The sequence below is a fragment of the Pseudorasbora parva genome, chromosome 6, assembly GCF_024679245.1.
Source record: "Pseudorasbora parva isolate DD20220531a chromosome 6, ASM2467924v1, whole genome shotgun sequence".
Lineage (NCBI taxonomy): Eukaryota > Metazoa > Chordata > Actinopteri > Cypriniformes > Gobionidae > Pseudorasbora > Pseudorasbora parva.
This window is the reverse complement of record NC_090177.1, coordinates 23,633,766-23,660,401: the sequence shown is the minus strand read 5'-3', so window position 1 is coordinate 23,660,401 and position 26,636 is coordinate 23,633,766. Positions and strand designations below refer to the sequence as shown.

The 26,636-nt window shown below is 36.0% G+C and overlaps 2 protein-coding genes across 3 annotated transcripts in view; one reads left to right on the top strand and one right to left on the bottom strand.

Annotated features, from left to right (window-relative positions):
• The window catches only part of ephb2a (eph receptor B2a), a 70,174-nt gene extending 55,060 nt beyond the window's left edge, over nucleotides 1-15,114 (bottom strand). For both annotated transcript variants that reach the window (XM_067446314.1, XM_067446316.1), the window contains exon 1: nucleotides 14,932-15,114. In XM_067446314.1, the coding sequence (XP_067302415.1) occupies nucleotides 14,932-15,031 (100 nt within the window). In that variant the 5' untranslated portion in view covers nucleotides 15,032-15,114. The remainder of the gene's footprint in view (nucleotides 1-14,931) is intronic.
• A 4,929-nt stretch (nucleotides 15,115-20,043) lies between these two features.
• lactbl1a (lactamase, beta-like 1a) lies at nucleotides 20,044-26,129 on the top strand. Its single transcript, XM_067447261.1, has 6 exons — nucleotides 20,044-20,155; nucleotides 20,653-20,762; nucleotides 20,905-21,062; nucleotides 22,217-22,455; nucleotides 24,371-24,476; nucleotides 24,623-26,129. The coding sequence occupies exons 1-6, from the start codon at nucleotides 20,050-20,052 to the stop codon at nucleotides 25,599-25,601; spliced, it is 1,698 nt and encodes a 565-aa protein (XP_067303362.1). The 5' UTR covers nucleotides 20,044-20,049; the 3' UTR covers nucleotides 25,602-26,129.
• The last annotated feature ends 507 nt before the right edge of the window (nucleotides 26,130-26,636 follow it).

Below are 26,636 nucleotides of genomic sequence, written 5' to 3'. Positions count from 1 at the left end.
AAATGCATCTTTATAAATCATGATATTTAAAAAAAAATTGGTAATGGTAATACAATATGACAAGAACTCAGAGTTAAACTGTGTCAGATCAAATTAATCTTGATAATTTCAGATAACTGATAGAAAGGATATAATGGATTACAATCAACCAATCAGCTGTTAAATTTAAGTACGCTATTTCATAATACCAATTCAGATCAACCAATTACCAATCAATGCTTCATTTTGTTCAGTCTGTGCAATTCAAGAAAAAACACTTAATCAAAACAAGTAGTTTTGCTCCCAAATCTTGATAAATTCTACTGGTAATCCATTGTATAAAGGATTCTGGGTATAATATTTCACAGTTTACTTTATTTTGCCATCCTCACATACATAAATGAACTACAGTGTCCTGCACCCACTAGTGAAAAAATATATCTGGTGTCTGAATATTGTTTCCAATATTTGTAAGGATGAACTGACTGTAATTTATTTATTTTAGAGACATGCTGGAAACAAACATTTCATTTTTTTCCCACAAACAGGCTAAAATATTCACTTGCTTTTATTGTGCTAAACTCCAATGTTGGCTTTGTCTGTTTTAAGATGAAAAGATGGAAGCACAAAAATTGGCCTTGAAACATACTGAAAAATTAATGTAGAGTTAATTAAAAATCAAGCTTTGATCATCCACGATTTGCAAACAACCCCTCACAAACTATGCAGATCCCTATAGTGTTACATTCCATTATATCAACACACGCACACATGAAAACACGCAATACTGATATTATACGTTACTGAGATACAATCCACAAGTCCATAAGTCCGAGACCACTTGAAAATCTACGACTCAAAATCCAATTTTAAACCTGAAATATGTAGCTGCTGCTGCAGTAATTTGAACATTTAAAAAAAAAACTAAACATGATTATGCAACTGAAACAGCAAGTTCAAAAGAGTACATGATGGATTCAAACAGTGCTTAATGTAATAGATATTGTAACTGATCAATAGCTTCCATGTCCTACAATGAGCTGCTATGACACAATGTAAACGTGTGAACTAGTGTGAGGACACGCTCAGAATTCTGCATCCAGAAAGAGGACGCAGTGCATTGATCCTCTGTGCTCCAGATCTGTCAGTCAACCTGTGGGTGGGATGCTAAAACATTCACTAGACCACGGGGACTGCCACAGTGTGTCTGACTGTGTAAATTCACAATTCATCTTCAAAAGAACAGTAGCACCAGTCTGCAACCAATGACAAGTCTGACATATAGATGGAAGGAAATGGTTTTGGCGTTTCACTGTATATTTAAAGAGATGGTTCACCCAAAAACAAAAATTCTGTTCCGTCATCATTTACTTATTTTGGTATTATTTAAATGCAATTACAGCATATTAAGATTGTAAAAACTAGTAAATTCACTCAAACATTCATCAGCGTACATTAGTTGTGGTAAACGGAAGCTCAAGTGAGAACCAATGAGGTTTAGTCTCGTGTGTTATGCAGCACACAGGTTCGGTTGAGCTTCTCTTTATGTTCGCTTTATGATCAATGTGAATAAAAGCCTAAATTCAATCTGTCCATCATAAGATGTTATTGTGTCTCGTCATAAATGTTGGACTAAACCTCTTGATTCGCATGGATTACTTTTTAATCGATCTCTTTATGAACTTTTTGAAGCGTCAATGTGGTAGTTGCGTAGCTGTCAATGGATGGATAGAAATCTCTCACGCTTTCCTGTAGCTCAACCAGCAACACCAAGGTCAGGGGTTTGATTCCCAGGGAAAGCAAGAACTGACAACAATGTAAAATGTGTACCTTGAATGCAATGTAAGTCGCTTTGGAAAGCCAAAGGCGTCTGCCAAATGCATAAATGTAGATGTAAATGTCATTCAAAATGTCTTCATTTGTGTTCCAAAGATAAACAAAAGCCTTACGACATGAGGGTGAGTAATTAATGACAGAATTTTCAATTTTGGGTGAAATATCCCTATGAAGTTGACATAAAACAGAAGTTTATGTCTTTTCTTCACTATCGTGACGTATATCCGATTTGAAACAGCTTCTAGAAAAAGATGAAATGTAGGGCAGGACTTGATTTTGTCCAACGGGAATTGAATGGATCGTTGTCATTTGATCTCATGTGAGTGACAATTTGTCCCAACCTTGTGCCAGTATAAACATCATCAGAGAAGAGAAGGATGTTGTTTTGATTAACAAGAATGAATTGAAAACACAGCATATCACAGTATACTGCGCTCATAATCATACATCCGCGGATTTTGGATAAAGATTTAATAAATAATACTTCTCTGTATAGAAATTTGACTCAAACATGTGAGAATATATCAATATTTCTCCACATCTGCACACATTTGAAGTAAAAGCCCTGAGGGAAGTTGTTTTGTCGAGTGTCTTCATGACGACCAAGGAGGAGTTTTTTATGAATGGGAGCAAATGACGCGCATATTACAATCAAAAGGTAGCGACGCCCTTGATCATATTCATAACTCCTGGCACATATTAACACATTACGGTCACTATAAGACTTTGAGAATAAAACAGAGGTAAAAAAATTAAACTTTAGTCTTAGATCTTTTTAATGATGTATAGTTTGTCAAGGTAATTACTTACACCTGATAGTAATTTTGAGCTAATTTAAGCAAAGAGAGCTTCAGCACGTCCTCGTCCTCGTGACGGTTATCAGGTTAAAGGTAATGAAAGCACATGAAATAATGATAATAAAAATAATAGCAACAACAACATGCACGGATAAATAATTAAAATACTGCAATATTCCATGAGAAAAAATTTGAATTTCATGTCGACTTCAAGAAATCAAGCATGCATTTCCCTTCTAAATTCATTGTTGAATACACAATTGGGATTTGCTGACCTACAAAAGCTATTGATGAAACAGTAAAGCATGCACAGTGCTCCAACAAGAGATTTGTCTCACTCTGTCATGTCAGGATTTCAAACAGACATTAGAAGAACGTTTTGCCCATAAACCCCGGCATATCTCAGCTGTGTGACCGTCTAACATTTGCACAGATGAGCCAAATGTTATGGCACTGAATGAGCAGTGGGTCAGTGGAGCAGCCTGCTCACAGTTTACAGACCCAACACTAATCCCCTGCTTTCCTAATTTACAACACTCATCTCCATGGCGATGTGGGCCAAGAGCCCAAAAAGCACCCTGAAGCAGACAAACCTGACCACTCGCATTTGGGGGCCAAAATTAACCACGCTTACCAATGACAAGAAAATGTACTGGCCACAGAGGTATACATTTTACTGTATTGCTACTTAGAAAAAAAGATTTCCATCCCTGCAATGATGAGATTATTTGTAACAAACAGCACAGGTTGTTGTGCTTTCTCTGTAATTTCGTTCTGGATGTTGTTACATCAGTGAGGGTCAGATTATCATTATTATAATCCAGCCCATGCACTTTAAAAAAATAAAAATAAAAAATGTGTTACCTTGTTGCCTTAAAATTGAGTTTATTGAAATAAAAAATGAGTTAATACAATTAACATTTTTGAGAATCGACAACCTTTATTAAAAAAATATTAAAAGATTTTGTAAGCATATTGGGTAAGTCTTAGCCTGACAAGCCAGACCCACATCAAGATGTTTGGTCTGGAAACTCACCATAGACAGGGCTCAATCCGAGGGGCGGGATAAACGGTTGTCTTTCAAACTCCCTCTGCACGCGATAGGATAGTGTTACAACCAACCAGAGCAACAAAGGTGAAGTGGAGCTAGCTGATTAGGCATGTGCCGATATTATCACGATATTGAAATAAGTTGCAAAAAAAGTGTTGCCATAACAGCTTTAAGAACTATTTTTGTAATAACAAAAATAACAATGTTTAAATACAATAATACAATGCACCAAAAATACAGCTCTGGAGAAAAAAATTTAAGATCACATACCATTGAGAAATCAATGTTAAGTGGTCTCTTAATTTTTTCCAGAGCTATAAAAGTACAATTTTCAAACAGATTAGAGTGCAAAAGAATTAGGCTATAAAGAACAACAGGTAACAAATTACAACACGGTCTCATTATTCAATGCATTCACTAAGATTGAGCAATAGCTACAATTGGTACAGAAAGTAATAATGTTTTTGGTAATGTTAGTTAAGAAATACTGATCATTGTTAGTTTTATCTTATGTCCATTAAAAAAGTTATTTTGATTTTAATGTTGTTAAACAGTAACTAAGAAATTAACATTACATAATGAATTAAAATGTTAACTAATGAAGTCGTATGTCTCAAAGTTTTACTGAACAATAACAAATAATCAGAACAGTTCTAATTATTAGGGCAAGTTGTAGTCCAGATTTAAACATAAAAATGTTTAAGTTTGAAAATAAATAGCCTATTAAGTCTTTAAGTATTTGGTGCTGTGATGAACAACATTGAGATTACACACAACGAATGGCTGTTTTAAAAACTTCACTAGTGTGGTTTATTTTGTTTGCGGGGTTTCCGGGGTAATCGCTGCATTCTGCAGTTCATCACCGCCCTCTGCTGTCATTGAGCGGCACTTCATTACTGCGTTTCCTTCACTCGTTCATGTGCTTCTCATTGACATCTGAGCGCTTCCCTTTGACGCAGAATACAGCGGTGTTGAGCATTTATACGGTTGAAGGGCAAAGTATTCTTGAGTGCATTATAAAAAAAATATTAACTGCTAATAAATTATTATTTACGATATTTTGAAGAACCCACAATAACAATATCATGCATATTTATTATCGTGATATATCACATTTTCGAAAATTGGCACTAGGGCTGCACGTTTTCAAGTTTTTCATTAACCGTTAACCGAGGCCCTTAGCGGTTAATACTCGGTTAACCATAGTGAGCGTCAGGGTTATTTTTGGCTTATTAATTTGACGACCACCATCTCCGTAGTGAACGCGCCTATAGAGAGAAATGCACATCATGGATTACACAATCAGAGAGTAGCCTATTTCTTTTCGTTTTAAATTGTTAAAAGACATTTCAAGTTTCTTAAGATCTATTTCATGTCTGCGAGGCGTACGCTGAGTTTCGTTAAAAATTAGGATGAGATGCGCTCCAGTTCACGAGCAATGCAAGTGGCCGCCTGCACGATTAGAGCATGTAACGTTAGTAAAATATGCAGCCGAGAATGATTCACGTTTGACTCGCGCGGCTGATGAGCCTCTCCCGGCAGAGTTCAAGCATCTGTGGACTCGTCCCTTCAGCTCTGGCCATCTTGCTTTCAGTCCGCGATCAGCTTTTTTGTTTTCTTCATTACAGTTAAAGTAACGTCTGCTTTTCTCTAGTCATTCACAAGTTTCTCACTTCAAACGTTCTTTCTTCTGATCCGTTATGCACAGCGCGCGCGGCTCGCGCTCTGCTTCTGCCCTAATGCGACTTTTAGTCCAGTGCGACGTATGTTATTTTCCTCTTCATGACGCATATTTTGACTGATGCGACTCATACTCCGGAGCAACTTATAGCCTGAAAAATGCGGTAAGCACTGCATTGCAATACTTGCATTTCGCCCCGTCACTCTCATTTTTAAAGTGCTCCCACGCTTTCTTTGCCCGCTTAGAAAGCTGGTCATGACTTCTTCTTGTGGATACTACCCTAACCCTATGGATACTACAAATGTCTGGGAGCGCTCTGGCGGTCTATAGGGGTGCAAACATATATTACAACTAAATTCAAGGCACGTCATTGACGCCACTTAACCGAGCAAAATGTTTCACTCGGTTACGCAATTTTTAACGGTTAATCGGTCAATCGGTTAACCATGGACACCCCTAATTGGCACGTCTATAGGTGATAGATTAAACTTTCGCTGTATCCGGTCGGCAAAACTCAGAACACATCTTCCGTTTTTAAGAATGACTTCAGTGCCGTTCTTTGTTTTTTTCTCAGAGAAAAGCTTAATTACGAGTCTTCCAGAGTCACGGTCAAAGCCGATTCGAAAGAACGCCGTTCGCCAGCTTTTGTGTTTACTAGTAGCACAAAAGCACAACTCAGCCGTCATTATGTTAAACCCCGCCCACAGACTCTATACACGATGTGATTGACCTGTCCAGAGTTTGGTTTTTACAGCTCAGAAGTGTTGCTAGACGACACTCGCGGCAGATTAGATTTGCTGTCACTAGGGTGCGCCTAGATTTCTAGGCTAGGTAATTGTGTGTGTTTTATTCGTGAAGATGCAGTGAAACATGCCAAATTATTAATGCTATTTTCATGATTTATCAAAAAAAATTATTTGGGTCAGATACAATAATATTTTGAATTTCTATTAAGCCAATTTCCTTCAATGTAACAACTAATTTTTTTATTTAAATAAACTTAACATTTTAAGGCAACCAGGTTACTTACTTTTTTTAAGTTAAATCAACAATATTTTTTTTACAGTGTGTCATTTTGCAGTGCCTAATAAAGATACAAGCTAACAGCCAAGTTTTTTTTATAGTGCAAAACCATAGGCCGTAAAAAAATATGGACGCTGCAACATCATCCGTTTCCGCTTGGCAGAGTTGAAGCTTTCAGACGGCCTGCACGGCACTGACATCTTAGGACTGGAGTCTGAACAGTAGTGATTTTGGGACCGGAGTTGCCCAGTAGAGAGCAGGAAATAGAGCAGGAAGTACAGCTAGGTTATCAAAAGCCCGCCCACACTCTCACAGATGCAGAACAATTAATTATGTTGGTGTGAAATAAACAGTTATGAAAGTGTAGAAATAAAAGCTAAAGCTCCAATCTACTCCCAAAAATCCCGAAAAAGTCTGTTAGTGTCTCAGTGACAACTTCACTCAGAAAAGACGTGGATCTCTAGCCTGACAAGCCAGACCCACATCAAGATGTTTGGTCTGGAAACTCACCATAGACAGGGCTCAATCCGAGGGGCGGGATAAACGGTTGTCTTTCAAACTCCCTCTGCACGCGATAGGATAGCGTTACAACCAACCAGAGCAACGAAGGTGAAGTGGAGCTTGTTGATAGATTAAACATTCGCCGTATCCGGTCGGCAAAACTCCGAACACATCTTCCCTTTTTAAGAATGACTTCAGTGCCGCTCTTTGTTCTTTTTTCAGAGAAAAGCTCAACTCCAAGTCTTCCAGAGTCGTGGTCAAAGCTGATTGGAAAGGTCGCCGTTCGCCAGTTTCTGTGTTTACTAGAAGCATGCAAACGTAACTCGGCCATCGTCATTATGGCCCCGCCTGCCGACTCTATACACGATGTGATTGGCCCGGCAAGAGTTAGGCGAATACAGCTCAGAGGGGTATTGAGAGTTGCTAGACGACACTCGCGGGCAGATTAGATTTGCTGCCGCTAGGGTGAGTCTAGATTTCTAGGCTAGTGGATCTCAGCTGTCAATCATGACGTCACACCCCCCGTTTTTATAGCATCAGATAACTAACTAAAACTAAACTTATTTTAAAAACGAACACTTAAAATTAAATCATCGTGATGATAACTGCCTTCAATGACATAAACTAACTTTGGGGAAAAAATATGTGAAGTGTAATTTTATTGTTTAGTTTGCCTCGCGTCCATTAGAAAACACAGAGGGGCGACTATACTGGGACCGGTCACCGGGGGGCGATCGAGGTGCGAAAGCTTCAATTTCTGAGAGGGGTACTGCAGGCTTGGGCAAAAACAGTTTCTTAATGGAGCTTTACAAGTGTTAAGTGCCACTTTCTCAAGAAACATCTCTTATTATCATCATCAATGTTGAAAACAGTTGTGCTGCTTAATATTTGTGTAGAAACTCTCAGGCATGTTTATCTTTGAATAGAAAGTTCAAATGAAGAACATTTACTTGAAATGGCAATCTTGTGTAACAATATAAGTGTCTTTACTGTAATCATTATCAAATGAAAGCATGAATTTCTTTACAAAAAGAAAACGTACTGAACTGTTGTATGTTCAGCCTAAATAGAGATAGTACATTCATGAATTACTAATGAAAAATGCATTAATTTAAAAATAATCTTCTCCATAAATGCACTGAATGCAAATACAGTCTATGACTAATATATGAGGAGGTAGTAGTTAGAAGAAGCATCCCAAGACTGATTATGCATTCATGTTTTCTATTGAGGTAGCAATAACAATAAAATACTAAATTATAATTAGGACAATGGGTAATCGAATGATATAATCAAATATGTACCCTTGTGTTTAAAGATAATCATAGCTACAAAATTGAGGAGAGTGGAGAAGTAGGTCATGAGCTTTCTGAAGTTCAATATTTTATGTCAGCTCTCTGTGGAATAAAGGCGCTTCTGCTCTGACGGCAAAACCATTGCGCCTGACTTCTGTTACTATTGAGGATATTATGATTATGCAATATCATCTTATTATCTGGGGTGGGATGTCCATTCATAATCATTTCTTGCTTGCTTTTGGGACATTCAATGCATGGAAAATGTTTTCATGGAGAAAACATAATGAAGCTTACGGATACCTAAATTATGCATGGAACACACAAGTCATGTCCTGAGACAAATTCTCTCCATTTGGAAAGATTACAGAGCAGAATATATTTTATATATATTATATTAACTTAAAATCAGGTAACAAGAACAAAACTAAGTTAAAAATGATTCCAAACTGTTCCAGTTGAGGAGGTTTTGACTGAAGACTAATGATCACTCAACAACAATCCATTTGCAAATCAGATCCTCTGTGGATATCAAGTAAATTAGCAGCTTCGGGCTATGAGAACAAATTAACTTTTCATCTGATTTTTAATCACTTTGAATAGAATTCTTTAGCTCGGGGATCTCTCTTCTCTTTCATTAAGTTCACTTCAGAATGTAAAGCTCCTAGGTCAATACAATGTATATCGAGATTCTTTTCGAAGAAAATATCAGTTTAGCACAGTCCATTAGACACCTGTGAGCAGTAACTGAACCAGTTTTTAACCGTATCAAGTACAGCGGCTGAATTATATTGCACTTATGGCTTGTTTCCACAGACCGTTACGGTTCAGTACAGTTTCCAGCATCAGAAGTTGTGAATGTTACCCTAATTCTGAACCGTACCATACCACTTTTTTGGCACCCTTCCATTGGGGTACCTAACACATTAGTCCGGTACTGAAGGGTGGAGCTAAACTCACTGCAGACAGAGAATAGTCACTTGCATGTGCTTTTTCGGCTGTGTTTTTCCTTGCAGTCTGCAGCTTTGGCCCAAAAACAAAGCACATCTTCTTGTGACAACAGCCACTTGCCGAGAAGCAAGAACAAGATCTGCCTTATGTCGTCCATTGTTGTTTACTGTGTCACTTTCTTCTTCACGCAAAAATGACGTTGGAATGCAAGACGGATCAGGGTTTGCGGTCCCGAATCGTACTGTAGTGAACCGAACCATACCGTACCGCACTGTTCCGTGGAAACAAGCCATAGTACTGTACTTTTTTTTGTAGTATTAGTAGCTAGATGAACGACTTTCCTTTTTTTCTTTGTAATGCACCATATGATCCAATGCATCTTCATAAAAACAAGCACTAACAAAAAACTCCATAATAATGCTATGTGCTCAAATATATCTTCATCAAAAAAAGCAACAACACAATAATGCAGAATAAAGACGCATGCTCAAATAAATCTTAGAATCAGACAAGCACAAGAGAAATGACTGGACTGAATTTATCAGTGTTAGCTGTACTTGGGATAATGAAATAATACAAAAAATTCCACAATAAAGAATAATACAAATCTTAAAATATACTGAGCATTTTTCCAAATAAAATGTTGGGACCCCTCCTAAAAGCTTTCAGCAGCTTCTTTGGGGTTTCCCATTTTTACACACAATAACCTTTCTGTAATTATTGTTAATTTTGTCTTTAAAATGATAAAGTGTGTAAAATAAATTCTTCAAATCAAAAAAATCAAATCAATTGCTAAAATACTTAAATATTTAATGAGGCTTTTTCTTCATTGTGATATCAGGACAGCTGTGTCACACAAATACTGTATGTATTAATTTAATTTTGAATGTATTTTTGATATCAAAGATACTTTTTTTTTTAAATTTAGTGTAGTGATATACATATGGGTCAGAATCAGTGCTACTTTAATTTAGTCAATGAACTAAAACACATGCTCATCACAGAACAGCTTATTCGGGTCATTGTACGAAAACAATTTGATGTGTTTTTCGATAAATTAGATATTGGTAAAATAAATAAATAAATCATGGCTGTGTGCACACAATTTTTGGAGAGAAAAATGGAATATGATCCTGTCCTGCGTGCTATACTTGTTTCCTCCTAAGCATCAAAAACTTTCATGAAATGGAAAGGTTGCTACTTTAATTTTCTTTTCTACTTTCTCACACTGACCGCTGTCCTCTGCTTGTGTTGATGAACCATGTCTGCCCACGTATGTGTGGTAGTTAAAGAGATATTGCTCCTCAATAACAGCTGACACTTTGACATTTTGTTAGATGTGTTTTGAGTGTTTACACATACAAATTTGTTTTGTGCCCTCACCCACATTCAAAAATAGCATGGATTTAAATCAATATGACAGCGCATCAAACTGGCTAATAATTAACATTAAGAGGACAAACCATTTTACCTCATTTTATTCAAAATGATCACTCAACAGGACAGAGAGACAGATGGATAATTAAATTGTCAAGCAGATGGCAAGTCCCTCTTGGATACCTGATAATTTCACAATTTTGACCCTCTCACAAGCCTGTGGACAAAATCTTGTCATTTCATGAGAGGCCATATGGAACCTCCCAGTTTCACATCGCCCATAAATTCATTGATTTAGTGAAAGTTAGTTCTCTCTATCGCTCCGCAAAACTGACGGGCCACAGAGCCGACTGTGTCTGGCATGAAATGACTGAAATTGGTCAGGTTTGCTGTGCTTATGTAAAGGCTCAGAAAGATGTCGCAGATGCCAGAGGCAGGTCTTGCTCCTAATAAAGGCGGACGGGGGAGTGCAGCAAGTAGTGAGGTCTGCATGACAAACGTCACATGGACCCTGCACGCACACGCGTCACACAACCGGACGATTGAACACGGGGCATGTGCTTTCTAGGATACAGGGCTCCTTACAAAAATCTTGTTCATATCATTTGTGTATTAATATTGGTTTCATATGGCTTTGAAAAACTTGCACTTGAAAAGATGTTTTATTTTATTTTTAAATAAATGTAAATTATGGGATGTAACATATAAAAAGTCGTATTCAAGCAGTCATTAATCAGCGTATTGATTCATGAGTTGGATCGCCAATGTTATTATTTACACACCATCTGAATCATGAATTGATACACTAATTCATGACCGTTTGAATCTTTATTTGAGGTTTGAAAACAAACGCGGAAGAGAAGACAATGCTGAATAAAGTAATGGTTTTTGTTATTTTTGGACCAAAATGTATTTTCTTCAAGAGATTCTAACTAACTAACTGATGTCGCATATGGACTACTTTGATGATGTTTTTATTCCCTTTCTGGACATGGACAGTATAGTGTGCCTGCACTTGGATACGCTGTCAGACTAAATATAAAATATCTTAAACTGTGTTCCGATGATGAACAGAGGTCTCACGGGTGTGGAACCACATTAGGGTGAGTCATTAATGACATCAATTTCATTTTTGGGTGAACTAACCCTTTAACAGCTTCAAAAAAAAAGTAGGGTAATACTAAAGTATTTTATGTTGTGTTCACCACAGACCTTTTTTCAGCCATTTAACCAAAATCCCATAAAAAAAATCCATTGACTTTGAGACGAGGTAACCGGAAGTGCTAAAATGCTAACTCGCTTCCAAGTTTTTCCTACAAATTGATGTCATACCTGCACCACTCTATAAACACATCATACGCATGCACAAGATGTCACCGTTTTCAAAAAATTGCACTTTGAAACTCCTTTTCAAAGGTTTTCAGGCCCCTAAATGCTGTTGTTGTTTAGATTAATGACCAAAACACACAGGAAAATCAAATTTTAGCTTTTAAAAAGTGTCATGTAAACACAGACATGCCTTTATGATAGTGGGGATGTTGTCTGAATTGAATGGTAAATGAATGTGTTAGGAAGTGTTCCTCTGGTATGGAAATGTATGCAATGAATTATGTTCTGTAATGTAAAGTTAATATTTTTAATGTATGATGATTATGTGCAAATTTGCAATGCAACTGAGATGATTGCATTTGCTTGTCAATTGACAATGAAGTTGCTATTTGAATTTGCATTATTGCACCAGCTTGATAGTTGATCAAATCTATAAAAACTAATTTCATTAATACATTTTTACTGTACATTGCTTTCCTTCAATTTTTTTTGAATAAAGACAGTGTAAAATGTGTGAATTAGTACTCTGGCCCCTTCTTATAAAGGAGAAAAATGCTGGCTCTCATTATGATCAAGGCCATACACTTTGAATACAGGTGAATGTACTTCTTAAACATTATTTTCACTATATTTATTTATTACATTTGTTGTAAAAACTGAATTAGCAGTGTTCCTTTTCATTTTAATTAAAGTTTTAGTAATTTTATTGTGTTGTCATTTCTTTTTTTAAATAGTTTTTATTTCTTTTTATTTATTTCAGTTTTAGTTATTTAAATCCATCAAGTTCAACTTAATGATAAGGATAAATGTTTCCTTAGCCTCAAGATAAAATTATAAAACAATAAAAGTTTAAGGTTATGTATGCAAGTATACTTTAACTCAATTAGAATGTATTTTATTTCCAGTAACTATATTTCTATTTAATGTTTTTATTGTAACTCTGGTATAAAGGGAGTCACATCAAATAACATTTTGCAACCTGAACTGACCTTAAAGATAAACATTCTAGTCAGTGTATGTATGAATTGAATTTACAGTGTATTTTTGATATCAAAGATGTCATTAACAAAAAAAAACTTGACCCATTCCCTGTAGTGATATACAGTATGGGTCAGAATAAGATTCACTAGTTCATTGTGAAAATTAAAAATAGTGCATTTCTGACATGACAAACAGCCACTAATGTATTGCTACTTTAATTTATGCACACTACTCTCCCAACAAAAGCTTAGGGGGTCGACTTTTCCAGCACAGTCCTGTCATTATAGCTTGCAACATGATTGACAGAATAAAACAGAACAGGAGCTTAAGTGGCAGTCCCGCCATGTATTTTCTTCACATTACAGCAAATCATTTACTCGCTGCCCCATGGCAAATAAAGAACCCTGCGAACAAAATTGAAAGAGGACGGATTCATTAGATTAGTCAAAGCGGGGTCTAATTCACACAGTCATCCTCACTCACTTGAGGAAATATCCGTGTCGTAGCCTAAGTCGTGCGTGTCTCAGGGCTGTAAACTCTTATTTCAATCCCAAGATCTGTATCTGCTCTGAGGTGTAATAAATGAGTTTTTCCTCCTCACATCATCACAGACCAAACAAACAGGAATGGACGGTGTGATTTCAGGCTATGGCTATGCTTAATGTAAGCATTGTTTATAGTATATCACTAAACAGATGGTTTATCTTTAGAATAACTTACCAGACAAAGCATGCCTGATGTTCCGCAGAGAAATTTCCATAGGTAATATATGTGAACGAATCACACTCCTAAAAATAAAGGTCCTTTATTGCTATCTATGGCAAACTTTAATAACCACAATGGATGACCTTTTTTACACTGAACAAAGGGTAATTAAGATAATTTACTGATTATTAACTGATCACTGAAAGGTTCTTTGGGGAACCAAATGGATATGTTATGGCATTGCTGTGGAAAATCAGTTTTGGAACATTTAGTTTTATTATAATAGCATAAAATAAGACTAATCAAGATGAGGATATCATCAATGAAATCAGGCTCAGAAGAAATGCTTAACTACTGTAATGTTTCTCCTCCCATGTCCTGCTGCAACAGGTCCATTGAACCATCAAGGACCTACTCCAGGATATAATGGCCAAGAACAACTTGCACTTATTCACTCTACTACAGTATAACACATGATTTCCAAAGAGAAATGACTTCCAATTTTCTAAGAGGACAAGTGCAGACATAATTATGTCCCTATTTTTCTAAACATAGAGAGACTTCAGTATCTTGGATTTTAAAAAGAGATCTCTTGAAGGTTTCAAGTGATGATAAGATGATAAGGCTGATTCAGATCTCCAGACAGAGATTTGAGACAATGGCCCACGTGTACAGACAGAGTGGAGAATGATGACAGACAAAAAAATTTACTATAGAAATTAATTTAGAGTATTTTTCAGTACACTTTTTTTTGCTCTTAAAACTTACATAGACAGTCTTGGGGCACCTACTTGCATTCACTCATGTATACTAAAAAAGCTGTGCATACTAGGTTTGAGCCTATACATTTTCAAATGCTACTGAAGGTGTATCAGACACAGAGGCTTGACAATGCTGCTTAAACATTAAATGAGACATAATTTACAGACTTTCTTTCTTCTGTGGAACACAAAAGGAGATGTAAAGCAGAACAAGTCTCAGTCACCATTCACTTTCATTGGAAAAGATGCAATGAAAGTAAAAGGAACAGACTGCCTAACATCTTTTGTGTTAGGCTACACAGAAAGGAAGAAAGTCATGCAGGTTTGGAACCGCTTGAGGGTGAGTAAATTATGACAGAATTTCATTTTTAGGGGAACAATCCCTTTAACCTTTTCTCTGATTGAACAGTTTGATGTAAACGGTGTCGTCTACAACAGTTGAAAAATGGAAAACAATTTCAAATCATTTATATCCACAGACAGTTGCAGTGCACCTGTTTTCGGAAGACTTTAAATTGAGGTAATATGACATTACTGTAAAACACTAGTATCAGCGTCTTTCTTCATATAATTATATTAATTGTATTAAAATCATCGGTGGGTTGTAGCGTAAAAAGTAACATACAGTTCAAAACACACAAGCTTGACACACACACGCTCTTACCTTCAACAGCCCACACAATCCGTGTTATCCATAATAAACGAATTATATCCATAATTGCCGTAAATTTGGGCATTTTACTGTAAAGACCCAGAATATTCATTGAAAACTTGTCCGGCAGGCCATCTGTGAAGACACTATGATCACAAGCTCTCGAATAAACCCCATCAGACTGGAAGAACTAAAGCAAGTTTGGACGAAACCAATGAAACGCAGACGAGGGGGCGGGAATGTGTTTATGACAAGAGTGATGCTCAACAAACGTGATAATCACAAGCGTCTGCGAGATTAATAATAACAGTAATAACAGTAATAATAATAATAATAATAATAATAATAATAATAAAATACATTATTACAATTTAATTTAATACAATTTAATTTAGCCTACATTATATTTATTGTTGTTATTATTATTATTATTATTATTATTATTATTATTATTATTATTATTATTATGTTGTTGTTGTTGTTGTTGTTATGAAAGATAATTAAGCTTAATTTTATTTTATTTTAATTTAATTTATTAATAGGCTACTGATATAATAATTATACTTTAAATTGGTTTTTTTTTAAATCCAACAAACTAAATCCTTAAAACTGAACAGTCTATCTCTGAAAATAATAATTAATTTAATCACTTTAAATCTAGACAGTGTTTATCAAATTAAAATCAATTAATGAATTTATAGTGATCTTTTCCTATATCTGTTAGCCTAGCAAATAACATAATATCAAGATAACGTCAGTCTAGACAAAAAGCAAAAAATGTCAAAGGACTTAGTGTACGCATTTTAAATCAAATAAATAACTATTTACTTCTAAATGTTTGACGAATACAAGCCAAGTAATTTGCCCGCCATTCACTTGTTTGATCAATATGAATTTATGTTATACCAACAGTGCCCCCTGGAGTTTGTTCTGTCTAGGTGAGGGTGAGGGGTTCAGTGATCTATCAAAGAGTTCTCTAATCCTTTGAGTCACTTGCAGTTGTATTATTTTGAAGATTACAAAACTGACAGATCACACAAGGGGCTGGTGTGAAGAAGACAAACGGCCTCGTTTTTCAACACCACTGCTCCTGATCTTTGACTCCCATGTGAGAACCTCCATAAACGTCAGCCCTCATAGCCTACATTTATTCACCCAGTGACTTTAAAGGGGCGGTTCCGTGTTTTTTTTCTAGGCTTGGTTGTGTTTATGGGGCGCAGTATAACATGTCTTAATACTTCTTCTTTTTTTAAACGCCATATTTTTCTTATATTTTACCTTTATTCCACACCGCTGTCTCCACTGTCCTTTGAAAAGCTTGTTTGCTTCCTGTTTCTATGAAGCCCATCCCTCGGAAAAACGCAATGGTCTTAGATTGATTAGATGGCCAAATTTAGTTTCATGTATTTTTATTGGCTGAAGTGCCAAGCACAGGTTGCCCGGAAACACCACGCCCCTTACCATGGTTTATGATGTCACCAACCCGGGAAGAAGCTCGTTGTAGTCCAAACCGGCCGTTTTTGTAGTCAATAAACTTCCATAACTTTAAAAGATAATATCTCCGTTTGCATTGAACTTTCAGCGCGGTAACTTTGCAGATACTGTTTAGTCTCAAGCATCAACATTACACACTAAATCAAATTTAAAAAGTGAAATCGCATGAAACCACCCCTTTAATAAAATCACCTTTACATTTAAACTGTTTAAAAATGTCAAAAATAATAATTAATTAATTAATCTAAAACATGTAAAGTAAAACCATGAGTAAAATCAATACAGATTGTAAATCACCGATACAATCATTTTTATATCTATTATATTTGATCTAATATAAGAGTATTTTACATGCAAATTTTCCATTTCCATTTCCATTTATGCATTCGGCAAATGCTTTTATCCAAAGCGAGTGACTTACATTGCATTGGTACACATTTTTTGTCAATTCTTGCAAATATGCTTGTATCTAAAAACATACAACTGAAGAGGAAAATCATAATGACTAAAATAGAGCATGATTTTACAAATTTCTGTAAAAATCCAGACGACATACAACAGAGCAAGAGCAAGAGAGGGATAGACCACCGGAAAAGAGAGAGAAAGAGAGAGACGGAGAGTTAGGGAAAGTGGGAGAGAGTGAGAGAGGGAGGAAATAGAGCAGAAGGATATGGAACTGACATAAAGGAATCTAGGATAATTCAGGCTCAAGATGAGTGAGGACAGCAAAACGGCAGACTAGAGAATCCAGGGGTCGTTTCCATGGAAACCTTTGCCCAGGGAGATTGGCGACCCTCCTGTCTACTAATGCTAGCAGAGCGAAGATTGTAGGTCACATATGGCACCAACAACCCAATCAGGTCTAATCTGTCTTGACTTGTGGGTCATGAATTGAACCATGAAACTGGTTTTTACTCTGCCTCATATCACTATACTTGTGTGTGCGTATATATATATATATATTCTAGCTGATTATTGCATGCATGTGGTATTTTAATAAGAGAAAAAAATCCTAATTTATGGACAAACAAAAATTATAGTAACATCATACGATTGCAATCTAAAATACAGCCATGGTGGTGACTAAAAGGCATCTTTCTGCCTAATTTGAATTAATTACATCTCACTGAACTTATTTACATTTCCATTTTAAGTATTTTTTCAGCTGGAAACATGCATAGTATTTTATCTTTCCCTCCTCTCATCTGTGTCAGTAAATGCTGGGTCATACTGGAAAGTGACCATGTGTCTGTCTGTCAGGCCCCAGTGTTCAGTCACAGCATGACATGGATGGATGTGTGAGCCAGTTTGCTATGTATGTAATGGTTTGGAAAATATGGATATGTGTATAGCCTATGTAGAAATAAAAGACAAAAAAGGGCACTCCTTTTCATTTCTTGATGGTTAAATTAATTGTTACTTTCTTTGTTGTGGGTAAAAGAATGTTGTGCTGCTGTTATTATTGCCGCTTGTAGAGGGCGTTTAACGCCGAGTGAGGGTCATACATATATATACATTTCATATGTAAATATGTAAATAATAATAAAGTATGTATACAAATTTTTATAAAGTTCTGCATGATTCAGATCAATGTTTGTATCAGTAACCCGGCACTGAAGTCTGAAACTGAGCCACCTTCAAAGAGGGTCAGTGCATCTTCTCTCTGAACTCTACCATGAGAGCAGACCCACAAAATGCACTCTTTTGTGAGAGTAGAAAAAACATGACACCCCACTGTGCCATTTCGGTGGCTTCTGATAGTAACACGCACTGATACGGGTCTGGCTCTCTAATCCTGCTGCTCTAAATTGGAAAAATTGACCTTGCTCGGCTCACAGAGGTGATTCAAATTTGCTCTCTTTGACATTTACAGGACTTAGCAGAGTTTTCTGTTAAGATGAGCAAGGCCTGGAGGATGAACAAATATTTCATGAGTAATTTAATATCTGGAGCAAGCACATGGTCTCCTGTGAATTGGGCTCTGAAAATAGTATTGGGAAAAGTCATGAAGAAAGAAAGAAAGAAAGAAAGAAAGAAAGAAAGAAAGAAAGAAAGAAAGAAAGAAAGAAAGAAAGAAAGAAAGAAAGAAAGACTAATAAACTGTTCCCCGATCCCACACTACTACAGTTGTGTCACACAATTGATTTTGTCAGGTATAATTAACAGCTTGACATATGTTTATGCTATTAGATATGGGATTGTGTGTGGGCCCAATAAAACCAGCATGAGCAGTCACAGCTTGGGCACAGGCTGATAGTATTGATCTCACCATCGTTTTAGACATGGAGCCTGAGGGAAGGGGATCCGGGGAACAGCCCTCACTTCAAAACCAAGATGGCCACCAGTCAATAATTCTCTTTTTATAGCACTGATATCCACTTCATGCCTGATTGATTACTGAAGTGGCTTCCAGGGACGTAAACATCTGATAATGTGTCAGCAAGCTTTTCTCAGTTTCTTTAGAATCATCGTTAACTGCTGCGAGTTGCCCTCTGATCTCGAATGGGATGTTAAAACATGCATTTTCTGTAAAGCTGCTTTGAGACTATATTGTGGATTGAAAATGAAATTGATGGAGATTTAGGGACAAACGCAACAGAAGCACATATCCAGTAGAATTTGCTGCCCTCTTGTGACAGCTAATATACAAAATAATGTTCAGCCACTGAAACCATAGATGTTGTATGAAACAAAAAGTTGTACCTTTTGCATGTAACACATTTTAAATGTTTTTTTAAAGAAATAATAGCTGACATATATAAAATTACTTCCTTAAAATATAATAAATGACAAACTTTCATACTAACCTATTAAGACATATAGAGTATTGTGCATGGTGTTCTGCATGATCGATTAACAGCATTTTACTTTAAATATTAATATAGTAATACTTTAAAAAATCTAATTTAAACTAGGTGTATATATAATCAAATTTAAACAAAGCGTGAAAAAAGAAAGGTTATTAGGTAAAATGTTATATATTCCTTCCTTTCAAGCCGCACTTGTGTCTTTACACATCCATTCTGTTAAATATATATATATATGATTCACAGAATGGATGTGTAAAGGCACAAGTGCGGCTTTAAAGGAAGGGATCTTCAGATTATGACGTGCAGACCTGCAGTTGGCTGAGAGAATGCTGAGAAGTTAGTGCACGGGTTAGTGTAAAGATTAAAGCATGGCTGGTGAGAGGCTGGTAAGCTCTGGTTATGTCTGTAAGCAGCTGTAATGGAATTCCACTTTAAAAGGTTTTTAATTTATTTTTATTTTTTTAAAGAAAAACAAGTCTCTATGTGGATAGACTAATCATTTGGGAGATATACAATGTGGCAGAAAGAGCAAACCCTGTGGTAAAGGAGTATACCCTGTGGTAAGACATTTTATCAATTATCCTACTGAGAATATTAAATCTTACAATTTAAAATATTATTGAATCAATGTTTTGAGGGGTACACATAATGCTGTTTTATTGTTTCATCATGGAATGGAAAATATTACAATCATCAGTGTAATTTCTTTTTCGATTCTTGTTAAAGATGAAATATGTATTTTATAGAGACATGACCACAAGTTCTTTAGAAGGTTGCATCCTTTCTCTTTAAGCCTGCCAGAGAAGGAGACCACCAGACTGCAAAGATGAAAGTGAAATGGACAAAGTTGGGAATGGTCTTCTTTCTGCTTCTCTCCTTTGTAATGACGGGCTGTTTCATTTGGCAGTACAGGCTTCCCAAAGCAAAACCAGGTAAAAACTAACCAGCCCAAAATAAAAAGGGCTGCTATGCTGTAGAGAGATCCAGCAGTGACAATCAAACATCAATGGATGGTGAATTCTTATATAGAAGAAATTAGCATTGTGCCAGTTATTATTATTTTTTACTTTGTGGGTAAAACAACATTTACAGCATTCGGGAACATCCTTACATTTGGCTTTTCGATCTCCTTGCTTAATTAATCATTTGCAGGAGTTGGCTATGGATTAGAGCTGGACATAGTGGCTTGTAGATTACTGTGTGCTGTAAAGCCTGATTATCACGGGGGATGGGAAAAAGAACTTTGTATAAAATACATGATTATGGAGCAAACACCCCCATCCTCCATTACATGTCGAATGTACTATATTATGTAATAAGATTACACCATTAACATGTTATTTTTATATCGTATTTGTTGTGTTATACATTCATGTGGGTCACACTGAAAGTTCTTATTTGACAGCCATGTGATCTTTTTACTTTACAGTGTATATAAGAGCTGCAAAAGAAGTGAAAGAGGAGAAGATGTGCCCACGTTTTCCTGAGCCTGTGCCATTGGAGCACCCGATACATGTCCTCTTGGAAGCTTTGGACAAGGTTAGATTGCTGAAGTTAAATGATGAGTAAATAAGTTCTATCTATGTAAATTCCTAGTCCACTCTGATTAGAACATCAGTTATTTTCTGTTTTTGAATAGTGATAACCAGTTGGATAACTTTACAAATATGATGTGCTCCAGGTGGATGTGCTTTTTAGGACCAACATTGATTCCACAAAACTGCCGGCCGTTTCTGCCATTGTGATATTTAATGACTCTGTATTGTGGAATGGTAATTTTGGAAGAAAGAATGGAAGTGACCCGACATCACCCCTAACAAATGAGTTCACAGTTTACAGGTGGGTTACAGTAGCTTTGCACACTTATGATTTGAGTTTTGAAGCAATAAGAGAAGATAAGCAATCCTTCTCTTGTTGCTTTGGTTCTTAGGGGTGTTCCACGGCAGTAGAAAAATAACTGTCTATTCTTTTTGCATATATGTTTAATTTATTGAACATGCATAGATATTTTGAACATAGATATACAGTATGTACCTGTTAAAAGTTTGGAAACATTGCAATCTTTAATAAACATAAAAGCTCACTGCAGGGTTGCATTCATTACAATTAAAATACAGTAAAAACAGTAATATTGCTAAATATTATTACAAATTAAGCAGAAATTTCAGCATCATTACTTGTCACATGATCCTTCAGAAATCATTTTATGTTGATTTGCTGCTCTAGAAACATTTCGTCTTATTATCAATGAAAACACTTGTGCCACTTCATATTTATTCAATTTTTATTCAGGATTCTTTGAAGAATAGAAAGTTCAAGGAACAGCATTTATTTGCATTTCTTACATTTATTAATTTATTAAAACATTTATTGAATAGAAATCCTTTCTAACATCACTTCACTGTCCCTTTTTATTATTATTCCTTATTTATTAAACATTTTAAAATGTTCACTGTCACTTTTGATCCATCCATTTAATGCATCCTTAATTAATAAAAGTATTAATTTTTCTCTTTTTGATGGAATGTCATCATTATTTTCACAAAAATACTAAGCAGCTAAAAAAAAAAAAAAAAAAAAAATGATGATGATAATGATGATGATAATACAATGAAACAATGTTTCTTGAGCAGTAAATAAGCATATTAGAATGATTACTGAAAATAATTCCTTTGTCATCACAGGAATGAATTGCATTTTAAAATGTATTAACATATAAAACAATATTAACATGTAAAACAAATCTTTAAAATTTTAATAATATTTCACAATAATACTGTTTTTACTGTTTTTATAAATGCAGCCTTGGTGAGAATGAGACATCAAAAATGGTAATGTTTTCAAAACCTGGAAAGGTTGATGCTCACCTCCTAGAAACTCAAGTTTAGATAAACATACATTATAAATATGTATTATTGTACATAGAGTACATAGTTATGGCTCTTTCTTTCTAATTAGTTTCTTTGTTGTTTGTAATGGTTACATTACAAAAGAATTGCAAGCCTTTCAAAAATCTTCCCCACGTTGATGCTGTATAAACTTTGGGAGGATGGAAAAGTGGATTCCCTGGATGACCCTCTGCGAAAGTATGTTAAGAACTTCACCATGAAAAACCCTCTGGGGAAAATGTGGGCTCATGACCTCAAGTCAGTCTCTGACGGCATGAGCAGTAAAGAGGCTCAAGCCCACATCTCCTCAGTTACCTTGAGAAGGATGGCCAGTCAGCTGTCAGGTGAGAACCGCACAGTATCTGTCACCGACCTTACTGATAGATGATTAGCATGTATATAATTAGTGTGTTCCGAGGTTCCATGTGGTGTAAAAATAAAGATGAAGCCTGTAATTAGATCAACTGTTTTTAGACTAGGAGTTTCACGGCTACCCTAATCAGCTCGGTTGCCTGACATGATTAAGTGGGTTTGCCACAGACCTGTTCCTCTGGTCCTTAGACCGGAAGGAATGGCCCTACTGTACTCAACTTACCCCAGAAATACTGGTGCTAATTATGTTGGTAGCCTACACTTAAAGGGATAATAAATTGAATAAATAAATTGATAAATTGATAAATAAATTGACCCAAGTCATCCTAGGTGTATATGACATTCTTCTTTCAGACGAATAAAAGTTGAGTTATATTAAAAAAAAGTCCTAGCTAATCCAAGCTTTATAATGGCAGGGATTGTTGCTCTGTTTTTGAAGTCCATAAAAATGCATCTGTCCGTATAATAATTTGCTCCTCACAGCTCTGGGAGGTTAATAAATGTCTTTAGAAGTGAATTGATGCGTTTGTGTAAGAAAATCCATATTTACAACTTTATATATTTATAAAAATGTTTCGGACGATCGCCTTCCGTATTCAGTTTATGGAAAAAGTGTTGAAAGTGACTCTGCAGTTTAAAGGCTTATGCTACCACGTACGCATCTTAAACTCCCAGAAGGCACTTTCAACACTTTTCCACGGAAGGTGATCGGCTGGAACTTTAATTAAATAAATTAAAGTTTTTCCCGCTTTTATTTTTCTTACACAAATAACGATTTGCTTCAGAAGGCCTTTATTAACCCCCCAAGCCATGTGGAGCACGTTATTTGACAGATGCATTTTAATGGACGTTAAAAACAGATGACATTATAAAGCTTGGATTAGCCAGGACTTTTTTAATATAACTCATCTTTTATTTGTCTGAAAGAAGAGTGTCATACCATAGGATGACTTGAGGGTGAGTAAATAATGGGCTAATTTTCATTTTTGGGTGAACAATCCCTATAATTGCAATCAGAAATAACAATGGAATATTTTTCTGCCACTCACCATAAAACTGGTTATAATGAAAGACCATTTATGCATTGGAGTATAACAAGACAACATAACTGTGCCCTTATTTGTTTATATACTGTAGCACAAAGTGACCTTATGTCTTATTTTAAATTGTCTCTTACAATTATAATATTATTTTGTTTTACCCTGAAGCATAAATTAGCTTCCATAATTTTTAGGATGCTCAATACCAGCATCATCATATCATCTGATATTAGAGATTTTATATGTGTATTTATTATTCAGTATTAGTCAGATTCTTATATTTTATTGTTAATGCTCATTTTCTCTATTGTTCATACTTATTACTTATTATGTCATCTAACGTTTTTATTTTATTGCAATCTTTAGAAAAATCTCAAAATGAATATATATTTTCATAATGCACATTGTTATAAAATTATTGATTTAAGTTTTTAGAGTATTATTTTGTATTAATTAAGACAAAATAGTATACATTTTTAATATCTGCCATTTATCGCACGTCAGTCATCACATCCAAATAATTATTGAATTGAAAATGAATATGGGTGCATCTGCATCCTCAATAATATTACTTTCAAATTGCAAACTTCAGAATATTAATGGGAATATTATTATTAATAAGGTTTTTAAAGGAATGGTCCACCCAAAAAAGAAAATTCTGTCATTATTTACTCACCCTCAAGTTGTTCCAAACCTGTATAAATTTTTTTTTCTGCCATACACAAAGGAAGATATTTAGAAGAATGTTTGTAACCAAGCAGATCTCAACCCCCATTGACTACCATAGTATTTTTTCACTACCCGGGTAGTCAATGGGCGCCGATAAAGTGTATCCCTTTAATTACAGGTTTACCAAGGAGGCTCAGGGCGACTACTTTACTCTGGAAAGGCAACACTCAGGCTGCTTTGGATTTATTACAAGATGATGTTCTCGTGGCTGACCCTGGAACGAAGTAAGTTATACATAGTACATAGAATTTGTATTGAGAGGATGTTTAATGAATGAGAAGTGGTGTGAATAATTGACGACAGCAGATGCAGTCTATGCACTTGTGGATTCTCCCTGGAGGATGTAATTCTAGTCCTCTGCTGTCCTCAGATGCCACTACAGCAACTTGGCCTTCTCCCTGCTAGCCCACGTGATGGCGGAAAAGGTAGCAGGGACGGATTATCAGCGATGGGTGTCTGAAAATATCCTGCAACCGCTGGGAATGGAGGACACCGGATTCGAAATCACCCCACAGATAGAGGACCAGATGGCAATAGGTGTTTATTCGAGTGGGCGGCCTGCACCCCTGTATGATCTCGGCTGGTATAGTCCATCAGGGCAAATGTACTCCACACCTGCTGACATGGCCAAACTGGTGATGACGCTGCTGGGTGCATACTACCGTCAGCTTCTTCAGCCCGACACCCTCAAAACCATGTTGACTCCTCTGTTTCGCTGTGAAAACAGTTATTTTGCAGATCAAACAGGCACACCTTGGGAGGTGAACGTACAGTTGGGCTATGACGTCATACGCAAAGATGGAGATCTAGATGGTTATTCGGCCTCGATCTCCCTCGTTCCTCGCTTGAAACTCGGGTTGGTCATCCTGATGGCTGGAACCAAACCTGAAGATGAGGATCTCGTGGCCAAGGCCTACAGTTATCTCATCCCTGCCATGGAAAGTGCCTTCAGAGATGCACCTCGTGTTCTCATCCCTCCTCCGGACCCTGCTCCTTACATAGGCTACTTTACTTATAGCAACATAACGTTCTATGAGATCAAAGCAGACACAGATGGGGTGCTGTCTCTGGAGCAGTTCGGACCTCAAGTAGACACCATGGTTCCTATGAAGTACAGAAGTTTGAAACTCAGTTATCTGCAGGACAGGGTGTTCAGGGTGGTGTTCGAGAAGGAGTACCCATGCCAGCTGAAAGTTAATGCTGCCTCCGTGTCTCTTGAATCTCAGGACGGGCAGCTCTTTAACTTTTACATCTTCAACAAAAAGGGGCTCTCACCAGGTTTTGATGTCCCAGGGTTAAACACTTATAAAGTTGCACGGATAACTCGCAAACCGATTTTCAACAGCTGAAGAAATCGTTTGACCATGAACTGTTAAGTAAGGTGCTCTTATTGATGAAAGTGTCAAATTCAGAGGAACTTCAACCTTTGCATGCATGTGTACATTTTAATAAATATTTGCCTCAAGATAAGAGCTGAAAGTATAGGATACATTTTTCATTTTTATTTTGACAATTTTTCATTTTTAGGTTATAGTATCTCTTGCCGTATGGTCGTTTGTCTCTTTTCTCAGAGGAATATCAGTACACAATTGATGATCATCTTTTCATGTAGCCTACAGTGTTTCTGAAGCTTGAACTGAATGTCTTAATTAAAAGTAAAGTGTGTGCCTTTCCTAAGCATTTGCACCTATGCACCGGTTTCCGAAATACCCAATGTTGAGTTTTAATTGAATTTAATTGCAAACCAGCGTAAAAGGCCCACACCAATAACGATAACTATAAGTGGTCTAACTCTATGTGAATGATGATATCAACACAGAGGAACAATATAGTTAGAACCTCTTGTAGAATATTTTTTTTTCCAGCTGATGAAGGATAAAAAAAACAGTGACGGCCATTTCAAATCCCACCGCAGCGTATGCTTATAATAAACAGAATGTTATTGCACATTAATTTTGATGCAAAAAAAGTTATGGTTTCAATTACATTAGCTAGTTACCGTTCTTTGTGTGAATGGGCCTCATTTTATCACCTTAATTTTTATTGATAATGTAAATCTATGTACTCTTACACTGTATATGCATACTAAACAAATAAAAGTAAGAAAATTCAATAAAATGTGTCCCCACATTTGTTTTGATTTACCAGTACATTTATATTACCCAAAAATTGAGATAGTAATAAAATACATGGATAATTCATAAATGAAATACTTGAATATTATGAAGCAGCTGTAAAGAAACACTATACACACATGGTTTCACTGCTACAGACAGTATTTACTTAAAAAATGTAGCAGTGAAACTACATCAGTGCTGTTGTACAGAGGCAACCAGAAATGTGATATTATTAGGCTAGTTATAAAATGTGTTTCAGTGAAGTTC